Source organism: Symphalangus syndactylus, chromosome 6 (genome assembly GCF_028878055.3).
Source record: "Symphalangus syndactylus isolate Jambi chromosome 6, NHGRI_mSymSyn1-v2.1_pri, whole genome shotgun sequence".
In the NCBI taxonomy this organism is placed as follows: Eukaryota; Metazoa; Chordata; class Mammalia; order Primates; family Hylobatidae; genus Symphalangus; species Symphalangus syndactylus.
In genome coordinates this window covers 64,758,413-64,781,956 of record NC_072428.2, presented here as the reverse complement: position 1 = coordinate 64,781,956, position 23,544 = coordinate 64,758,413, and the positions used below count along the sequence as shown (strand labels likewise).

General features: G+C 35.0%; 1 protein-coding gene across 21 annotated transcripts in view; it reads left to right on the top strand.

The window, feature by feature from the left end:
• Window positions 1-23,544, top strand: part of DLG2 (discs large MAGUK scaffold protein 2) — a 2,194,174-nt gene that overhangs the window by 1,660,896 nt on the left and 509,734 nt on the right. For all 21 annotated transcript variants that reach the window (XR_008658315.2, XM_055281255.2, XM_055281254.2 and 18 more), the window contains 3 exons: window positions 1,899-2,035; window positions 15,815-15,959; window positions 18,266-18,404. Coding sequence is in view for 20 of the 21 variants with exons in the window: in XM_055281255.2 (XP_055137230.1) it covers window positions 1,899-2,035; window positions 15,815-15,959; window positions 18,266-18,404 (421 nt within the window). In the remaining variant the exon portion in view is untranslated. The remainder of the gene's footprint in view (window positions 1-1,898; window positions 2,036-15,814; window positions 15,960-18,265; window positions 18,405-23,544) is intronic.

The following is a 23,544-nucleotide window of genomic DNA, read 5'->3' as shown; positions in this document are numbered from 1 at the left end:
GCTATAAAAGTATTTTCTTTTTTCTATTCTTATTCTATAAGCTTTTCATTGTTTTTTTTTTTTTTACATGTTAAACTTTTTGTTAAAAATGAAGACACAAACACACACATTAGCCTAGGCCTATCCAGGGTCAGGATCATCAGTATCATTGTCTTCTACCTTCACATCTTGTCCAAATGGAAGATGTTCAGGAGCAATAACATGTGAAATGTTACAGCAGGGATCTGTCATCTCCTGTAATAATAATGCCTTCTTGTAGGATACCTCCTGAAAGAGCTGCTTGAGGCTTTTCTACAGTTAACTTTTTTTTTAATAAGGAGAGGGGTACACTCAAATATAACAATAAAAATTACAGTGTAGTAAATACATAAACCAGGAACATAGTTATTTATTATCATTATCAAGTATTATTTATTGTTTACAGTTGTATATGCTATACTTTTATATATGTGACTAGAAGTGCAGTAGGTTCATTTACACCGCATCACCACAAACACATGAGTAACCATTATGCTGTGATGTTACAATGACTATGATGTCACTTGGCAATAGCCATTTCTCAGCTCCATTATAATCTTTTGGGCCCATCATCATATATGTAATCTATCACTGATCAAAACATTGTTATGCAGTACATGACTGTCCTCTATTCTTGTTATTGCTTCATAGTTTAATATAAGTTAAAATTGTATAAGCCATAGTACGGTGAAAATCATCTCTTAAAAGAGACAATTGCCATGTTTAAAATGATTTGATATTCTGCCATATTATAAAAATAATATAGCCTAAGTATACATTTTAAAGTTTTTGGCCAGACGTGGTGGCTCATGCCTGTAATCCCAGCACTTTGGGAGGCCAAGGTAGGTAGATCACCTGAGGTCAGGAGTTCAAGACTAGCCTGGCCAACATTTTTAGTGTCCACTAAAAATTTTAAAAAGTAGTCAGACATGGCAGCATGTGCCTGTTATCCCAGCTACTCAGCAGGCTGAGGCAGGAGAACCACTTGAAGCTGGGAGGCAGAGGTTGCAGTGAGCCAAGATCATAGCACTGCACTCCATCCAGCCTGGGTGACAGAGCAAGACTGTCTCAAAAAATTAATTAATTAATTAATTTTTTAACATTCTTTTTATTCTTTATTTTCTAATTGAATATTTTTAAGGAACTTTCTTAAATTTTTTAGACTGTATACTGGAATAATTCACTTTTTTGTGTGACTAGCCTCACAATCAGTTAATCAGTTAATAACAATAAATGCTAGGAAATATAAAATATGACAGGGTGGCAAGAGAAGAGAACATGAAAGGCAAGCATCTAGCTTCTTTTCCTTATCTTCTCCCTGAAATTATTACATATATATAAACAGTGTAACTTATTCATGGCTCTTGCCTCAGAATTTGTACAATTTTTGAACAATTCTATTTTTCATCTTGAAATATCAAGAGTATCCAGGTCTCTGTCCAAGTGATTGGCAGTACTTCTGTTCTCTATGCTAGCGTAACAACAGCAATGAAGATGAGCCCATAGACTCAACAATGAGCAGGACTATGCTTGTCTTTTCTTGGCTCACCTAGGATTCTTCCACACCCTTCACCTGATCCCTGCTCTGGCCAGTTACCCTTATAAACAGGATAGCTGAGGAACAGCAGTTAGGCATACAGTCTGGAAACAGAACAAAACTACTCACACGGGGTTGACTTCAAAATCTTTGCCTCATTTGCATTAACAATTCTTCAAATATTTAAATAAACTAGATTGAAATACAATTTTTAGTGTTATTTATTGCTGTTACAGTAAGTTGAGGATTCATTTTTAAAAACTTAAAATGTGGCTAACTGCATTTTCTAAAAACAACTACAACAACAAAACAAGGCTTTCCATTTTCTGTTCCTTTCTTATAGGTTTAGGCTTCAGTATTGCAGGAGGTGTGGGGAACCAACACATTCCTGGAGACAACAGCATTTATGTAACTAAAATTATAGATGGAGGAGCTGCACAAAAAGATGGAAGGTTGCAAGTAGGAGATAGACTACTAATGGTGAGTGTGACTACAGCAAAACTGTGTATATTTATAAAGCTCTTGTTTTCCAATGTATGACTGTCTTTGTCAGTTCAGGCTGCCATCACAAAATACCACAGGGTGGGTGGCTTAAAACGGCAGAAATTTATTTTCTCACAATTCTGGAGACTACAAAGTCCAAGGTTCCAACCGATTAGGTTTCTGGTGAGGGCTCTCTTCCTGACTTGCAGGTGGCCACTTTCTCACTGTGTCCTCACATGGCCTTTCCTGGGTGTTTATGCAGAGAGAGATCTGTCTCTCTCTTTCTCTTCTTATAAGGCCACCTCTTATAAGGCCCAGTCCTATTGGATTACGACACCATCTTTAACTCATTTAACCTTAATTGTCTCCTATACAGCCTATCCTCAAATACAGTCACAGGGAGGTTAGGGCTTCAGCATATGAATTTGTGAGGGGTCCACAATTTAGAACTTGGACAAAACTTGAAGAGACAGCAGATTTATGAGTAAGAGATTTCTAAAGTACACGTACAATGTATCTATTTTGTTGACATTTTCAAAACAAATCTAAATTTTCATTAATTTTCTTAGATACACATGGCATAGAGATTATCTATTGTTCTTCCAATATGATGTGTCTCCTGTTAGGGAGAGCAATTACTATTTATAGACTGCTGGAGAGGTGGGGTTTGCATAACAACAGAAACAACACCCTGGCTTACTGATAAGCATATATCCACGGTCCTTTGTGCAACCAGTATAGACACAGCTCCTGACTTCCAAGAATTTATAATCTGAGTTCTGCTACATGTGTAAATGAATCTCTTCCTTTCCTCCCCTTAGACAGCGTTATAGCTATTTCGTTTGCCAGCTTCTCACATGCTTCAGGAGTCCTAGGCAGTGATTGACATTGACACACAGCCAGTCTTTCTGAACCATGGAGTTATATGATAACCTAAAGCAAAATTAAGGCAATTATAAGCAACAAAGCATTTGGGACTGTGTTAATGAAACTGCCTTATGTCCATTCACTGTTGTATGCCAAAATCTACAGGATAATAATCGAATATTGTAAATTGATACTAGGTAGCTCTCAAGTAAGATTAGCGTATCTGTCTAGTCACACGTCTACCCTTGTAAAACAGGACTTCTAATCTATGTCTGCAAGGAGCCATTATCTCCAACAATTTTGTGAGAAGTGTCTGGGGAGGATCAATCCCCAATCTCAACAGAAAATTAATTTTTATGACCTGTGCAAGTTTTGGAGGTTGAACCTCCAAATTTTATATTTATTTGCCTACTTCCCTCAGCTTTAGAGAGCTGTGTTTAATCGCAGTGGTCTAATTTCATAGTTGCCAATGACCTTTGTATTCAATAAGCTTTGTGTTAGATAAGATCTTTGTAATAATCTTGATAGCTAATATTGACCTGGCATTTACTAAGTTCCATGTTCTTTTATAAAGGGCTTTTTTGTAATGTAACATATTTCTAACAGCAGTACATTTTATATAAGCAAAAAAGAACTGAGATGTAGACAGGTTTTCTGACTTGCCCATGGTCATATGTTTAACAATGGACAAAACTGGGTTTCAAATTGAGGCAATCTGGCTAGCACCACTCATTACCACCAAGCTATACTGCCTCTTGTGCAACATGTTTTCATTAGTTTCCTTGAATTTGTCAGTCAGTGCTTTCCTTTCCTCCTTTATTCATTATTGTCATTCATTAATTGCTTTTTTAATAAGTACGCGCTGCCCACCTACTGTGTCTCAGGCAGTAGCTACTATTCAGGAAGGAACTTTGTCATGAGAAAACTGGATGGGCAAAAAATATATCATTAATGACTTCAGTCAAAGTTAAAGTTAAGAGTTTTGGGCTGCTTTACCACCTGAAGCCACTACCACTTTCATTCTCAAGGAATTCTGAATTTTTGTTTGTTTGTTTGTTTGCTTGTTTGTTTTTTATGTAAAAGTTTGTTCTTATGATGTTGTTCTATCTTCTGGACAAGAACGGTTGTCATTAAGGTATAAGACCTGAACAACTTCTCTCTGGAATATAAACTTTATTGCTTGAAATGTTGTCTTGGGAATAGAATAAATTGTGATAACCATATTCTACATAGTGCTAAACTGAAAAATGAAGAAGACCATTTCGTTCTCAAGTAATGACTGTCTTAGATAGTTACTGGTTTGACCTTTGACTCATGGTTCCATAAGAGTTTGGTTGCAGGCAGCTCTTCTGGTATTTCTTCATCCGCTGCTATTGTACAATCATGGTAAATGCTATGTGCTTATTTCTTGAAGTTCTGTTTAAATTTTTTGTTTTATTTCCAAATTTAAAAAAAAAAACTTGCTCCAAATAATTCTGTCAAAGGATTTTCCAGGCACTACACTATTTTTTATTACCATTTTGTTGATATTCATTGTAGATATAATGATTTCAAAAATAGCTGTGACATAATCCTTAATTGTTTTGAGTTTTAAAGCATAGTTTTTTTTAAAAGAACCTTCAACAGTAATAGGTCTCTCCTCTCTTATGTAAGGAAGACAGAATTAGTACTTCCAAGTTGAAACTGGAAATGAAAGAAAATGATTCATTTTATACTTTGCAAGCAAAACAACCCTGAAAAGGAGAATAAAGACAAAATCACTGAAGCTACCTTAAAAGACCAATTATCTTGCTTCCACCCAAAATTATTTATTAATGCTCTCCTTCTGTCATTCCTTTCCACTTCTTCTTCCCTTTACCTACCCTACATTCATACTCTTTGTATCTTCCCCCTCTTCTACTCTCCTCCCACAAAGGAAGGACAAATGATTTAGATTCTGTGATGTACCAGCTGTACCACACTCTGCATATTTTTCTCTAAATATGCTATTCTTTCTAAAGCAATTTGCACCACTTCCTTCTGTCACTTCTTAGGAAAAATTCCACCATATATTATTCTCTCAGAGTTCTGTAAGTAAACTGGTCTAAAATAAAACTCCATTAATTTCTTTAGACTTTTATGGCTGAATACTCACAATTCAGGAAGTCTCCTAGCAACTGCCCTCTACTGAGAGCACAGTCATTTTTTAAAGAGTTAGTAATAACAATAACTCTTTTAGTTTATGAAGTAAAATAGCTGTAATGTTGGGCACCACCTGAATCATACCATCCATATTGGGTACTTTTTCTCCCTGAAATTCTTCTTATATCTCAGAATTTAATGTATCTATCTTAAAGATCATCTTTTATCAACTCTTGCTTGGTACATCAGAAAAGCAAGCATGTGAAGCAGTCTCTGACCTCTCATAGAACCCCCTTTAAGGATGGATAATACCTCCCGAAAGCTATTTATTAGGTAATAAGTATCATTAAAATGTTTTCCTTAAAATTCTTTTAAAATATATTTTCCTATAAATGTCCCCCTTTATTCATAGCTCTGTGCCTTAAAAACAAAAAGGTGAAGACTAATTCTTCTTCCACATGTATTTGAAGGAGCTATGTCTTTCCATTTCTCCACTTCTCAGTTTTTTAGGATGTTTTAGACCTTTTCTCTCTCTTCCAGTAAATTTTATCACATATTCATTTATCTTCTGTAAATAGATTATACTTATTACAAACCTTCTTTAGATTCCTAACAATTTTATTTCCTACTTTAAAAATTCCACGTACTAGTATAGTATCTGACCTTTGCAAATATTCTACTTAAAGAAACAATTACTCTGTCTGTCACCTTTGCAATAAGCCTCTTGGTGTTTTAAATAAGATGACCATAATGTCAGACCACTGTTATGTTTAATGGGTCACCCAAATACATGGTATATGTTCTTTTTAGCAAAATAATATTTTTTTTAAATTTCCTTGGTTACTTAGAATTGATTGTTCACTAGAATTTTGTTTTGTTTTTTAAATGATAAAGTGACAGTGACATCGGATTTTGTGGATTGTACCAGTGGTTTAGTGTTGTAGTCTCAGACGAAATAGATTCTCTTGGCCTTGAATTTCAGTGGTAGTCAGAGTTTAATAGCATAGCAGATTTTTAAATTCTTTCATATATTTTCACATATTGGCTTTATTAAGCCCTTCCAAGGTGATACATATAGCCCAATATATTAGAAAAGTGTTAACTTCTTCCCCTTTTTCTATATAAACCAGAAATGTTGAATCCAGGATAATTTGATTGTCTTCTCTGCAGGGATAGCATTAGTTATTAGTTGTCAAAGCCCCTTGGCACATTGTAATTTAAGGTTTAAAATCTTAGCCTCTTCTTTCCAAAACCCCTGCTCGACATTTGAAGAAAAAATTGTCGGTGAGAGAACTTTTATACCTTTTACAGAGAATTAGTTCTTGTGTTTTCTTTCCTTAAAGGGAAGTAGTAAGTGATAGGAAAAGTAACAGAGACATTGAAGTTGAGCGGAAAGACACTGGACTCAGATGAGAAAGCTGGATTTCAGTCACAGGCACCTAGCACTGATTCTACCTAATCCGTCTTGGGCAAGTCACATCCATCTTTGATCTTCTATTTTGGCCTCTACACCATAGTAGCATTATATTAGATTGGTATTTCTGAAAGTATGCTTTAAAATACTGTTCTCTCTTCTGTGTCACATGAATAGACTCTGTGACCAAATACGTTTGCTAAATTCTGCAACTTGTATCCCAATCCTCTTGAAGATTCTCAGTGATTTTAGCATATTAAAAATTCTATGAAGTCCTACCGTCAAGTAAGTGATTTGATTTTGATTAACAAATTTGTTTTATCATGGAATCTTCTTCTTAGAGTAATACTTACAAAACACCTAAAACTAGTGTTTAGTGGAATATACTCAGGATGTGCTATGTGTGAGCATCTCTTATTTTTGTTTGAAAATAAATATCCTATAGTAAAGCCATGAAATACTTTTAGGAAATGTGAGTAGAAACAATGCAAGTTTCTGAATGAGTATTAGTTGTGATGACTGAAATTATTATTATTTTTGGTAAATTTACAAAATTGCCTGATTTCATCCAAGTGTCAATAAGAAAATCAAATTGAAGACACTGTGAATATGTAGAAATTATCTGAATAATGAATGGGATGTTAAAGCATATTCATTGGTTATACCAACCTTAGATATCTCAGAATCAAGACCTGTAACTCTCTGAGCATGTGTCTTTCCTACCAAAAACACATTGCTTTCATCTTGAAAAGATTTTTTGCCTACAACACCTCATTTATTCTTCACTGCCATCTTTGAGAGGTAGTTAGGACAGTCATTACTGTTATTCTTATTTTTCAGAAGGAAAATTAGAACTCAATTAGAACTTAGACAAAGGGATTTCCAATATTACATAACTAGTAAATTGTGAAATTGGATTCAGACATAGATTTTGATGTCCTAAAGTTAAATTCCTTTCACTGGTTTTGTCAATATCTCTGATTCTTGATTTTGGTTACACATTTGAATCTCAAGATAAGCTCTTGAACACTATGAATACCCAGTCCTCAGTCAACCCTGAATAATCAAATCAGGATTTCTGGGGTAGGGATCATGCTTCATTTTATTTTAATTTTTCTAGGTTTTCCAAAGGATTTTAAAGTGCAGCCGGGTTAAGAACCACCATCCTACCTTGATCTAACCACATCCTAGCCCATTCTGCTGCTACCACTGCATCTCCTAAGGACAACTTTGGTGGTAGTGCTCATTCTATCAAGCCAGTAGAGTATAATTTAGCAATTTCCTGCAATTGGCTGAAAAAAATTTAGAAGAGTTCACTCTCAAAATTCTGTCCCCTGAGGTTAAAGTCACTTCTGAAACAACAGGATAAATCCTGGACAACTGTTTCTTGAACTCTCCTCTAATTTATCTCAAATGTAATAAATTATAATACAGCGTAATTGCAAAGACATATTTTATTTAAGGGTTGGAACCTCCTATTGCATTCTTTTTTATTTTGCTTATACTCAGTGTAATAGCCCTCTTTATAGAATTTGCTCTATAAGTATCATGTTGCTGTCATTTTTAAATTACCTTAATGGCACACTCCATCAGTAAAACACAAAAGGTTGCCACTAATATATTTCTCTACTCTAAATTACATATATATCACTATGCTAATATATTGTTTACATTTTAAAACATATGAAAATGGAAATAGAAATAGAAATATCAATGTAATTAATATTAATAGAAATGCAAATGTTTTCCTCTTGTACCCAGTGGATTGCCCTAGGGTTCATATCATACTGTCCATTTTGGTGACCTCTGCTAGAGAAGAAATTTGAGTAAATCAAAATAATCACTCTTGCTTGCTCTCTCTCTTTATATGGAGTAAAAGGTTAAGAAATGAATTAATGATTAATGAAGGAAGCATAAAATCACAATGATGGAGCTTTCACTGGATACCTTATAAACTAATATGATCTGGTGCTAAGATTCTGTACCAGCTTTTCATCCTTATATCCTGTGCCTGGCACAGAGTGAGTATCCAATAAATGTGTATTGTTGCTTGAATGACCTTCATTCTTATTGCTTTACTCTCTGACTCAACACAAATGTAAAATAGAATGCAACACAAATGCTTCATTCTTTCTATAAAATAGAGAATTTTGATTGCTTTTCCTTTGGTGTTCTGCAATCATTCTTTTAAAACTTAGCTTACTACCTTAACACTTATTAAGTGCCAACTATTTATATAGCATCAGCTAGGGGAATAGAGATGAATATGATCTAATCAATTGCCCTTGAGAAGATCGTTCTTGGAGGTGGGAAGAGGCACTGTAGGAATAAGTGTTTCACAATATAGGGAGTGATAATTTCCACATAAAGAGCCCTGAACAGCAGCAGGATCAACAAAGCATGATGTCTGATTATGGCTGTTTGATTTCTATTTGTATGCTACTTTATATCATACAGAGTCTTTTCAACTTCATGGTATCATTCTTTTCTCATAAACACAAATCAACAAATAAGTATAATTCCCATTTTACATGTAAGAAAACGAATTCTTAGTAAATATGTTAACTGACTTAAATTCATGAAACTAGGAATTAAAACCAGATCCGATCTGATTCTACATTCAAAATTACTCTCACTGTATCAAGTTGCCTTCGTTTCTAGAAACAGCAAGGTTTAACATATGACTATTATTTCTAGTAAATTTAAGTCTATTCATTGGGCTTAAGAAATTAACTTTCTTTTTTCCCATTCCGATTTTCATTACTAATGAGATGCTGCTATGTGTGTCTCATAATGACACCACTGTACTTAGCTTCTGTTCTTTCTTAAAGTTTTTGTTCTTGCTCATTTAGAGTTAATTTTGCTCTAACTATAACATACATATTCATTTCTGAAAAGATGAAAAACAAGAAAATATTTATTATCCAAAGATAACCATTACTAACATGCCTTTTATTTATTAATGGTTATTATTTTGAATACATTTTATTATAATAGTTAATTTCAGAGTACTATGGAGATTTTAATCCTTGGTTTATGCATATTTATTTTCATAGCATTGGCATTACTACATTGGATTGGTCTGCTTTTTGATTTATCTTACAACCTAATGATCAGCCACTTTGTTTCCTTTTTAAAAGTTAACTTTAGAGTTTTCTTGCCAATGATTCTAGAGTTCCACATTTCCTTGTACTATGCCTTAGGTAACCTTAATGTCTGTAATCACCTCCCAGTTCATCCCACCATACTGATATTCCTGCAAGAACATGGAAAGGTCAGTATCTTGCCATCTCTATATTGCTCATTCCTCTTTATTATCATATTCTCATACCCCCACACCTCCCACCTTTGTATTATTACATTTATGTTTGCTTACACACATTTGAATTCCCACAAAACTTGCCATGTCTCCTTGCAAGTCTCCTGGCACCTCTTTCTTCAGCTGGTTTGCCTTCCTTTGTCTGCATCATGTTCAAATTCAGTGCTCCCTCTTCTGTTTGAGAGAATGAGTCATCTCACCTCCAGCCTGTCTTTCTTGGCCTCAGTCCTCTTTCCTATTAGCAAACACACAGCCAGGCTGCACATATGTCCCCCTCTGTGTAGTGCACCCCACAGAGAGCACTTCAATCAAACTCACATGATTTTTTTCCTTGAAACCAGGCCAGTTGCTCAGTGTTCACCATTATAGGCAGATATTTGATGCAAATGAAAAAAAGAAAAAGAATAAAAAGGACAATGACAAACAATGACAAGAGCAACTAGCCAATCAGTGTAATGTCCCTTCTCACTGCATACAATCAGCTCCAGCTGTAGGCCCTTTATCTTGAGAGTTCATAGGATAATGCACACACATAATTAACCCAAACAAACTCACTTTTGTGGAAAACATTTTGAAGACTTCAGCACAAAAGAGCACTTTTTGGTCCAAATCCGGTAGTATTCTGAATTTTTAAAAAGACCACACAGAAGCTTCATCAGCAGCACCCTAATTAAACTCATCAGTTCACAGATGTTTATAAGAAAATGATCAGCAAAAATTTTCACCAAGAAATCCTGCTTAGAGATGATAATAGTATTAGTGATAAGAGCTAACATTAAGAACTGTATTGTGCCTGTCACTTTATATAGGCCAACACATTTAAGTCAATAGCTTTTTGAAGCAGTAACTGCTATCATTCCTGTTTTGCAGATGTCAAAACTAAAGCTTACAAGGTTAAACAAGTCTCCCCAAATCACACAGCTAGGAAGCACCAGGGTCTAAGCTTGAGTATGCGTGACTCAAAAGCATGTGCTTTTAATCACTACATTCTGTTGCCAATATCATAATACCACCTGTTCTGTGACTGAAATCTATGTAAATTTTTCAATATTTCAGTCACCAAATAGAAACTGAGTGAACTACCACTATTTTAAACTAATATTATTATTCTCCCCAATATCCTCTTTCCCCATTTCTCACCACTACCTTTCCCTCAACTTCTGCTTTATGGTCTAAAAATTTTCCTAGTGATCTGAAGACTCTGTTAGCAAAGTCACTCTATGAAAATGTTGTTGAAGGTAATATTTTCTGGATCATTTCACTGCCCACCTTAAAAATGGCAAAAGGTGCAATTTAATAAGCACTGACCACATTTCTCTTTCACTGATAATCTAATGAGCTGTGTACTTTCCATACTCTGGGGAGAGAGACAATGAGCCCTTGTCAGAAACAGAGCTTTGCTGTCACTTATAATCTAATCCAGTTAGTTTCTAGCCTTTGGTTTTTATTTTTAATTATTATTGACTTCTCATTCCCCCTGTGTTATGCCACCAGATGCTGTTTCTCTTCTGTTCTCTCAGTATAGATGTTTCTGTGGGCCATAGTCACAGTATTAAAAGCTGCCTTAGGCAATCTTTTTTTTTTTTTAAGAGGAAACACCCACTTTCATATACATTTTAAACCATAGAACATCACATGTAAATATTCATTATGATCGGCCAGGTGCGGTGGCTCACGCCTGTAATCCCAGCACTTTGGGAGGCTGAGGTGGGTGAATCACCTGAGGTCAGGAGTTTGAGACCAGCCTGGCCAACATGGTGAAACCCTGTCTCTACTAAAAATACAAAATTAGCTGGCAGTGGTGGCGCATGCCTGTAATCCCAGCTACTCGGGAGGCTGAGGCAGGAGAATTGCTTGAACCCGGGAGGCCGAAGTTGCAGTGAGCCAAGATTGTACCATTGCACTCCAGCCTGGGCAACAAGAGCAAAACTCCGTCTCAAAAAAATAAAAAGAATAAAAAATAAATCATTATCTAGGCACAAGTGGTAACGGCCCTAAAATAAATGATTAATCAAATGTATAAGAAAGTTTTGAAGAGACAGTGAGATCAGTGAGATATATTAAGCTGCTTTCCATTTTACTTATTTATTTTTTGACTGGTCAGTGTATTAGGATGATGCAATATACTATTACCACTGGATTAAGCAGGAAATACAATGATTCCTCAAGCTTTTATAATACGTTGGAATTTATTCTACTTTTATATGTAAACTCGGAAAGAAACCCTGTTCTCCTAAAGGGAGAAAGAACAGGTTTCTAGCTTTTAATGAATCAACATACAAATATAATCTCATTTTCATCTCGTAAGGATGCTTGTGATCCAACTAATGGCTTTGACAATTGGAGGCAGTGTGACCTCTTTGTTGCAAGTTAATCTCTTTAAAAAACAGTTTTTCTCATCTGTAAAATTTGCCCGATTAATGGTATCTACCTCCTGGAGCTATTCGGATGATAAGTTATATGATTCATGTCAAAATATATGACATAGTACTCCTAAAATATATGACATGCAAGTATTAAATAAACATTAGTTATTATTATTATCGTTTTGTTATTTCTGTATTATTAAGGGCTGCCGTTATCAACTGTGTTCTCCATACCTGAAGTTTCTCTACATTCTCCCTCTTCGCATGAGTCTATTCTTCTATCCATTCATTCCACAAACAATTGTGTATTATTAATGTGGGTTTCACGAAAGCAAGGACCTGTCTATCTGGAAGAAGTAGTATAGCTGAGTGGTTAACAGCATGGTTTCTGGAGCCAAACTGTCTAGCTTTGAATTCTGCCTCTCACACTTACCAGATCAATGACTTGGGGCAAGTTTCTTAACCTCTTGGAGACACACTTTTCTCATCTGTAAAATAAAGTAATTATAATAGCTACCTCATAAGTTATTGTGAAGGTTTGATTGTGTTAATATATGTAAAATACTTTAAAATAATGCCTGGCATGTAATATGGGCTATATGTGTTTGCTATGATTATTGATTATCATTTTTATTATTTATCATATCTCTAATATCTGGCCCAGAGTCTGACACATAACAGGTATGCAGTAAACATTTGATCAGTGAATAAACAAATGCCAGACACTGAAATGAAAAAAGATTTAAGGGAACATCTCTTATCTAGAACAGAAATGTGAGAGGTGCTGGAGAAGCTTACGGCTTAATGGAGAACTCACAGCCAGCACTCAAACCCATCAGTCAGGTTCAATTCTCTCCAGTTCCACAGTCCCTAACCTGCACTACATCACCAAGGATAAACTAGCACATGGAACTTACATAGCAACATGGAGCAAAATAATAAAGATTACGAATAGTAGTGCTGCAAACTATGGTATAGCTAAAGTGCTAATTAGATAGAATAGATAATATGTACTATAGGAATTCAGTCCAATGCTTTTGGGACATTTATTTTAATTTTACATTATACCAGTGGAAAGTGATTAAACAATTATGTCATTAAAGAAATGGTAGCCAAATAAATCCAAACATATATGGTCAACTAATTTTTGACAAAGAAAATAAGAGAACATGATGAAGAAAGGCTAGTCTTTTCAATAAATGATACTGGGAAAATGGAAGTGCCACATGCAAAAGAATGAAATTAGATTCTAATGCCATACACAAAAATCAGCTCAATTTGGCTAAAAGACCTAAACGTAAAACCTAAAACCATAAAATTTCTAGAAAAGAACATAGGGGAAAAGCTTCCTTGACCTTGGCATTGGCAATGTTTTGGATATCACTTTAAAAGCTCAGGCTACAAAAGGAAAAATAAATAGGACTACATTAAACTCAAAATCTTCTGCAAAGCAAAGGAAACAATCAACAAAATGAAACAAATTGGGAAAAAAAATTGCAAACCATATATCTGATGATAGGTTAATAACCAAAATTTATAGAGAACTGATAAAACTCAATAGTAGAAAAACAATTAACAGAATTTTTAAAATGCACAAAGGACATGAATAGCTATTCCTCCAAAGAAGATGCAAAAATGTCCAACAGGTATGCAAAAAGGTGCTTAATATCACTAATCATCAAGGAAATGCAAATCTAAACTGCCATGAGATATCACTTCACAACTGTTAGAATGACTATTATCAAAAAGATGAGAATAACAAATGTCAGTGAGGATGTGGAGAAAAGGGAGCACTTGTACACTATTGACTGGGATGTAGACTGGTGTAGCCATTATGGAAAACAGTATGCAGGCTCCTAAATAAATTAAAAATAGATTTACCATGTTACCCAGCAATCTCTGGTCTTGTTATATACCCAAAGAAGATGAAATCACCACCTTGTAAAGATATCTGCCCTCCCATGTTCAATGCAGCATTATTTACAATAGCCAAGATATGGCAACGACCGTCGTGTCTGTCAGTGGATAAAAGGATAAAGAAAATGTGGTATATATGCACAATGAAAAATTCAGCCTTAAAAAATGGGAGATCCTGCCATTTACCACAACATGGATGGACTTGGAGGACATTATGCTAAATGAAGTAAGCCAGAACAGAAGGAACAATATTGCATGATCTCACTTACATGTGGAATCTTAAAAAATAAAAGTCAAATATACAGAGATAGAGGATAAAACAGTGGTTACAGGGGGAGGTGGGAAATGGGGAGATATAGGTGAAAGGATAAAAATTAGCAGATACGTAGGATGAACAAGTCTAGAGGTCTAATGTGTAACATAAAGACTATAGTTAATAAAATTTATTATATTAGGAATTTTGTGAAATAAGTAGATTTTAGCTGCTCTTGTCACACAAAATTGTAACTGTGATGATGGATACGTTAATTTACTTCACTATAGTAACCATTTTATTATCTATATGTGTGACATAACATCATGCTGTGAACCTGAAATATACACAATAAAATTTATTTTTTTTAATAGTAGCCAGATACGGATAACCTAGGTATTTGAAATACTTCCTGAATTAATGTTTATTCTAATTTTCTCAAAGTTTAAGTCTTTTTAGAGAGATTATCTTAAAATCATTTCAGAGAAGTGGTGCAGAGACCCACTGCAATGCCACTGCCATGAAGTCAGTGTATCATTTGTATCACAGGCTTTTCCATGCAATAAAGAAAGAGGCATTTCTGTTAACACAATGACAATAGGGTACCCTTGAACTTGCTCACCTGAAAAGACATGTGTTCCGAATAGACTCATATTAAATGACATTTTGATGAGAACCATTTTAAAGTGAAAAAATCAAGGTTTGGCGAAGCTATAAGGAAATGAGGGCTCTCATATAGTGCTGGTATGAGAGTAAACCGGTTCATCTTTCCAGAGGGAAACAGGCACTTTCACACTAGTATCAAAAGCCCTGATAATGTTCATATAGTTTGGTCCAGTAGTTTCACTTGTATGGGTAAATCTATATCAAAGAAATATTATCAGAGTTGTGCACGAATATAGAAAAAGGATTATTGCAACATTATTTATAGTTGTAAAAAATTAGAAGCAAACTAAACATGCACTAGTAAGAAACTGGTTAGATCATTATACTGTAGTCATGCAACATAATGCTCTGCAGAAAACAAAAGTCATCTTGTTAAACTACATTGCTGCTACAAACAGCTAGTCACTCTAGGTTTAAAAAGCAGGTTCCAAAACAATGTGTATAATAAAGTCAAAATTGTTTAAGGAAATATATCTAAGTAGGGAGATTATGAATGATTTTTATTTTCTTCTTTTTTTAAGTTTTCTTCCACTAATATGTGTTACTTTTGTATCACAGAAACTATAGCATAACAAAAAAGGCATTTGACTCCTTATTTTCCTTTCCACAAATACTATTCTGAATTCCATTATAGTATATCACTTCCTCATTTAAAAAAAGGCAGAAGCAACCTTATTTTATAGCATCAATGATTGTAGTTATCTGCTTTGACTAATGCATCTAATTCATCTGTTCTGTCAAGGATACTGGACAGTAATTATCACAATTTATAATTCCAGGAATCTTCTTGCCTGAATATTTTTCTTCTGCTCCATAGATTTAACTCTAATATTGATCTTTTTCACCCTTTCAGGTAAACAACTACAGTTTAGAAGAAGTAACACATGAAGAGGCAGTAGCAATATTAAAGAACACATCAGAGGTAGTTTATTTAAAAGTTGGCAAACCCACTACCATTTATATGACTGATCCTTATGGTCCACCTGATATTACTCACTGTAAGTACCATTGTCATCTTCAAATAGCATGCCAGACTTGCAGAACTGGAATTCTGTAAAACTATTGACAAAGTGTTCTACTTGTACCTTCCCTCTTGGTTAACTTCTGGAAATACTTCAGAGGGAGTATCCTAAACTCCACTCCTATGTTGCCTTGCAGGCCCTTACCTACTGTTTGAATATGGGATATCCTAATGAGTTGGCATGCCCACCATTATGGAAAGGCTTAATGTTGAGGACAGTGTGATTAGAGTAGTGTATGGGCAACACATTTTGAAAGGCTATTTCTCAAGCTCCTAAAGCATGATCACTCTCATGCCATCATATTATTTCTTCCAACTTCAGATCTCTGTAGTAGTAGATTAGAAAAGAAAGACTGGCAAATAGACCAAAGGTAGCTCTATGATTCTTCCTGAAAAAGGGGACCTTGCAATTGAATGGCGAAATTATGATCCTCAATCACCATCACATAGCTTTTACTTTACTTGAATTTGTTATATTGGCAAGAAAACTGGAGAAAATTATCAGCCACTATGGCAATAGAGGTGAGCTGGAAGTGAGACTTCTGCAGCAACAACTAACAACTAATGAGACACTATGCTGGGGTCCTCAAAAAGTCCACTGTTGCATAAGCCTCGTATGTTCTCCTCTTCTTAATAGGTCAACATGAATCTTAACTAAGTTTCTGTCTTTGAAGACTAGATTTAGAAGCAAGTTACTTTGTTACGTAAATGTAAGGGACAGTTGTGTCAACAGTAGTAAGCTTGCTCATTCTGAAATGTTGAAAGTCCATTTGTGAGACTGGAAACTTGGAACATCTTCAGAACTGGCCATTAATTAGTACTATGGTCTCAAGCAAATTGTTCAGCTTCTCTCAGATTTACATGTTTCTCCTGAGAGAAATGTGCTGATTAATTTTATTTCCTGCCCATTGCATTAGCTATTGCTTTTCTTAATGATGACTCTGAAACAACTTACCTCCAAAATATGTATGTTTTCAAGCTGGCAGTAAATTGAGATCAGACTTACCTTAGAATATGAAAGAGTTTTAACTTTCAGAGTTTTTCAAACTGGAAGAATATAGCAAAATCAGCCCTGATAGTCTGTGAGCCACTTCATGCAGGGCATATAAGGTCAATGTCAAAGAGAGAAAAGAGAGAAAACCAATCTAATAAACCTAAGAAATATGTATTGAGTAATTTCAGTATGTACAAAGCACATTGTAAGGTAATATGTGGGATGCAGAGGAGATAGAATCATGGCCTTCAAAGAGCTTTGTTGGGAGGAAGGCTAACTCAGATGTATAAATAGAAGCAATATTTGGCAGAATAAGAGGTATGTATATGCCATGGGAGAGGTAAATATAAATGTTATTTGGGAACTCAAAGAAAAGAGATATATCATCTGTCTTTGGAACATCAGAAAAATATGCATAGGATGGCATTTCAGTTGCATCTTCAGAATGAGATTTCAACATCTGAGATGGGTTAGGTAGGAGATGCAAATTATAGGTAGATAGTACAGTGGAACAAAGGTACAGATGTCAGGAAGCACAGGCTATGTTTGAGGATGATAGGATATGTGGTTGGGGGATATTAAAATTGATTGATCTTGCAAGAATGGCAAAGAGGAGAGTTTATGCTATATTAAATACATAACGACAATGGAGAACATTTAAGTAAGAGTATAGTGTGGTCAAGCTGAATTTCAGGAGGTTTTACCTCATCTCAACATATAAAATGGATTTGAGGAGAGAGAGAGGAGCAAGAGACCCAGTTAGGAGGTGTTTTCAGTCACCTAAAAGGGAGATACATTAGGAAGGAGGAATGAAAAAGAAAGGCCAGAGTTCTTGGCCTTTGTGGGATGGGAATAGAGTATATTTTGGGAGAAAGTCTCATAGGAGAACCTGATACTTAGGAGGCTTTTGCTCTCAATGATTGGATATTAATTATGTGAAAACAATGTGAGCTCTGAAATTAGAAAGCTAACATTTTATTTCAATAGAAAATTAATCATTGTTCAGAAAATATGTGTGCTGGATCTCTTCTCCAGTTCTTCTCTTCACCAAATTAGACTAACTGGCATTACAGACTTAACTGTTATTAAGTCTTTCCTATCCTAAAGGTCACCATGTGCTCCTATATATTAAATGCAAATAAACTACAACTCCCACCTCTTGGAGGACAAGAAAATCCTTGGCATGCAGCAAAGCCTTTCTGTTTTTAATACATTTTTCTGAAGTATAGCATGACACATTGAATCACCCACATAACAGGTTTCTTTTCTCTTTTTCCCCCACCTCTTAGCTTATTCTCCACCAATGGAAAACCATCTACTCTCTGGCAACAATGGCACTTTAGAATATAAAACCTCCCTGCCACCCATCTCTCCAGGAAGGTACTCACCAATTCCAAAGCACATGCTTGTTGACGACGACTACACCAGGTCAGATATGCCTGCTGGTTAATTGGATTTGTTCTTATTACCAGAAAGAAATCACATTTGCCTAACATGTCAGGTGTTGTTTTGGATGCTAACTAAAGCTTCTGAGTCCCATTCAACCTTATTGTAGTTTTGCCTCAAGTGCATTGCAACTGTGTCATTGTCCTCTGATAGGCAGCAAAATCACAAAATATTTGTGAATAAATAGTAAGATACACTTATACATCACTTTGCCATTTATTAAGACTTTCTATATCTGATCTCATTTAAGCTTTACAGCCATGCTGTAAGATAAGTATTAATACTTGAGAAGAGAAGATAGTGCTGAGATTCAAAAGGAAGGAAGTAGCGTGCCAATATTATATATTTGGTTAGTGGAATTCAGTGGGTAAATGAATGATAAAGAAATGTAAATGTAAAAACTTTTTGTCTTTAACTGGTCATTACATTTGGCAAAGGAATACAAAGATGATCAAGGAACAAAAATTTCCCCCAAACTCCCTCCAGAGTGACCTGTCCCGGGGTACCCAAGGTGACGACCTGGCATAAACTTTTCATACCTTCTCCATGTTCTTACAAACATATACAAATGTATTTTCAGATACACGTGGGGCCTGACATTATTTTTACAAAATAAGTTTATATTTTGCACATTGTTCCACAACTTTTCTCTATGAACAATACTTTTATCAAAAATGAGATTACATGTACATATGTGTGCTTAATTTCGATATGTGTTTGTGTGTAAAGAATGATAGATGGGTTGTTTTGGTTTTATACCCTGCCTGTCTAACTGAAGTCATTTGTCAGCCTTCCAAAAAGTAGAGACTTTCTGCCAGTTAGCTTTCCTCACTGGTATATGTGCATGCTTTGATCTTTCCGTTCTTTGGTATATCTTTTTAAATGATTAAGCATTTTCCATTTATTTTGCAATATCAGGTTTGCTGAAGTAGCTCTTTATATCTTTAGCCAAGGAATGGAATGTTTGGATGCTGAAAATGTGCATCCATGGTGTAAATCAAATACAAGCTTCTTCCTATGCTGAAATGTCTGATCTCTATGCTCTTAATTAAAATGAGGGCTGCAGCAAAGATAATCCTCATGGCTCTCTAAGGAATTCTGTAAATACAGGCACCTTTATCCACCAGAGTGATGATCTCTTTGCTCTCATCCTATTACTAATATTTGATATGATTTTAATTTAGAAATGTCATTTTATGTTACTAGGCCCCACAGAGAATTAACATCTATTCAAGCCCCTTCATAATCCAGACCCTCTGCTAGCTGTTTTTATACACTTCTATTTAATCCTCCGAAAAACACACAGAAAAAGGCTTTCATCTCCATTTTAGAGATGTAGAAATTGAAGTTCAAAGAGGTTATGGAACTTGCTTATGGTCACATAGCTTTTATTAATAAGTAGAAAAACTGAGTGCCTTAACAGCTTTAAAATCCTAGCTAAGAGAAAACGTTTTAATTTTCTAATATTGAAAATGAAAACCAATTCATATAAAACTATGTTCATCATAGAAATACGTGGCTAGAAATGGACCTCACAACTAGAACATAGTTGAAACCTACCTCTACCACTGACTGTGTGACCCTGGGCAAGTCATTTAACCTCTGCAAGCTTCAGTTTTCTCTTCTGTACAAGGGAATAGAAAGTGAGTCTATCTCAGTAGGTTGTTGTAAAGATTAAGTGAGCTAATGTATGCAAAGAACTTAGAACGGTGCCTGGCACATTATAAGTACTCAATGAATGTTATCTATTTACAGTAACTATACTTACTATAATCTTAATCTACTTCAGATGTCTCATGAAATATTTTTACAGTACACATGAGATATGCCTCAATATCTTAGATCCTGCCCCTGCCTCCTCTCCTGTTCCCCTAGAGGAAAGTCTCACTAATATTTCCCTACAAAATCAGAATGGTTGGTGCCTGGCAAACTGTTAAAGTAAATTATATTAGTTCACACACACAAACATACACATACACACCCCTCCACCACTCTCTTACCATTGTTGGTGTTCTCTCCTAGGTGCTTCCCACTGTAGGCATTACCATGGGTCTCAGAGGTGTTTGCTCAGAGGCAGATTCACTTTCTCATTCATAAATATTAATTGAATACTTCCTATAAGACACTGGGTGCTGCACTAGAGATGCACAATTGAATAAGAAATAGCATCTAAGAACTATCCAACTGGGGCAAAAAAATATTTGTAAATCAATGGATTCCCCAATGCCTGTTCCCTAATTTATGCAGACTCCCCTCCATGAAGTTTTCCACAGAGCCTAATTTATTAATCTTTTTCAAAATCTTGAGATTATATATTTTGTAATCAAAATGCCCTTTGTTTTGTAAAAGAATTATGCAATTATTTATTATGTTTTTACTTAGAAGAGAAAAATTGGCAACTTTTTGTTAGTTTTCATTTTTTATATGTTAAATATCTGTAAAATTCAAAGGTCTGGGAATTACTAACAGAAACAAGCAAGCAAAACTAGGGTCAGTTCTCTAAAGTGCCCTTATGTAGCACTAGCAGAGTTCCCTAACACCGCAAGAGACACTTAGGAAATATTGCTAAATGAATATGAGTTTTACATGAATGCCATAAGAATAATCTATGGCATCAAAGAAAGTTTTAAAGAGGATATAACTCTCATTAGCACTTGAAAATTGTGTAGGCATTGGTCAGAGAGTCAAGAGATGAGGAAGCGCATTTGTGGTAGTGGGATAGATTGTGTAGACTCACAGAAGAATGTGAAATAGAATAAAATGAAAGCAAGAATTAGAGCTTGAAATATAAGACTCACAGAGGAAAATGGTACCTACCTTTGCATCATCTTTATATTCCTGTTCCTTCTCTGCTACACAACCTAGCTGTAAGATTACAGAGTAATAAAAACAAAAGGATCATTACTATTCACCATTAATAATAAGTGCTGTAATATATATTATTGCTCCTATATTATTTATATGATATTCTTATTCTTGATTTTTATAGATTAAAAAATTCTGAGAGAGGTTAAGTAATTGCCTCATAGCATACAGCAATCAAATAGAATCAAAATTTGAATTCAGGTCTGTCTGTTTTCAAAGGCCCCATCCCTGCATCCCTGGTTGGTAGTGCTCATCCTACCACTTACTACCTAGATAACTCTGAACAAGTCAATTCATCTCTATGAGTCTTGATTTTCTCATCCGTAGATTCGCTATAAAGGATCTTCTAATTTCCTCATGGAATTGTGAAGTTTTAATATGTTAACATGTACGAATGTTGTCATTTTTGGAAGGCTCTGTAAATTATTATTCTAAGTTCGTTTAGCTGCTTATGTTTGCGACCTACTTTGCATTTTCCTAAAATAGTAAATCAAGAAAATAAATCTCTAATATTGGAACTTGGGCCAGTGGGGAAACACGTCTGTGAAATGGGAACTTTCCCATAACCTATAAAATCACATCAAATTGGAAAACTTTTGTTCCATGTATTCATATCTTAATCTTTTGTGATAAATGTTTCTCTATTTTCCTGATTTATAGTCACATTTGTTATGGATGTACAGTAAGAATTTTAAAGCAATTTTGATTCAAATAATTCTACAATAACCTAGGTAGATTTTTTAATCTATTTCTATTAAAGAAGTGTACACCTGCATAAACTGGGAAGTTTTATTTTTCCATGAATTTAGAAGAAAAGGCACAAATAAAAAAAGTTTTGGATACAATCTCTTAGTAGCATGCTTGCTGAGTCCCTGTAAATCAGCATTCATTGTGATGTAGATATCTGGTTTTCAATTTTTGGAAAACAAAGCTATTACAACAATACTGAGATTGTTTTTGTCTCAGGCATTATAGACTGTCAGAATAGAAAGGGCCATAAATAAATATAGAGTCTAATTTCCCTTTTTTGGATGGGCTAGGGACACAGGGCCCACAGTGATTTGTTGGCTTTCCCTGGTCCAGTATTTGTAAGTAGTACAGTCAGATTTAGAGCTCACGTATACGTGCACTATTTTTTTGGCTGGAGTAAGAAAGTAGCAATTATGAAAAACTATATCCAATCAAGGATTACCTGGTAACAGTGTCTATTTTGTACATTACCTGTAACTATAAGTTCTATCTTTACTGGGCCAAGTTTTCCCTAGTTACTCAGAAGAGAGGCAAACCACACATCATCACTATCTGGCTGAAAATAATTAGGATATGCAAACAGTACTAAAATGAAACAAAAAAGATTGGTAATGCAAAGTAAACTGTTCTTTCAAGATGTAGGGACCTAATTTCCTAAGTTATGAATGTGATAAATAGCATTATGAAACCCAGGGACCTAAATTATAACTGTAAGAGATGTATTTCTCAGTGTTAGAAACCAAGTTCACCTAGCTGTGAATTTAGTGTGTCTTTCTGGCTGCCTCTACATATTGGTCCCTCACATCATTTAGTTCATTAAAAAGCATAATATAAATAAAGCCTCAATAAAGATTTCTTGTCTACAGACACTTTAAAAGAACTGCCCCAAACTGTAACTCTAATATTCACCAGTTTGACTCCATCACTTACTGAACAGACATAATCTCATCAGTCTGGAGTCCACGTCTACTCTATTGTCTCCGAATTATAGAACACTAGCTTACTAGCCATGCCATCTAATATATATTCAAGTTGCCGTTTCTCCTTCTTTCATTCAGTTATTTGCTCATTCAGTGAATATTCAGCTTCTACCCATGTCAAGCATAGTTATTAGCAACAAAGTCACAATGGTGAACAAACTGGTCAAGGTGCTTGCCCTCATGGAATTTACATTTTAGTATATTGAATAAGAGATGTATAAATAAATGCATTAAGTTCAGTTAGTGCTAAGAGCTATAAAGAAAGTAAAATAGGATAATGTGATGAGCAGTGATTGGGGAAAAGAACAAGATGAAGTAGGATAACCAGGGACCGCCTCTCTCAGGAGATAGCATATGGACTGAGACCTGAATAAAAAGTAGAAAGTGGTAATTAGGGATCAGAGAAATAGCATTCCAAGGAGAGGGAATAGCAAAACGAAAGTCACTGAGGCAGGAATAAGTTTAGTGTGTTCCAGCAACATAAAGAAGTCCAGTTTGGCTAGAAAGAGATGAGGTAATGGGAGCAG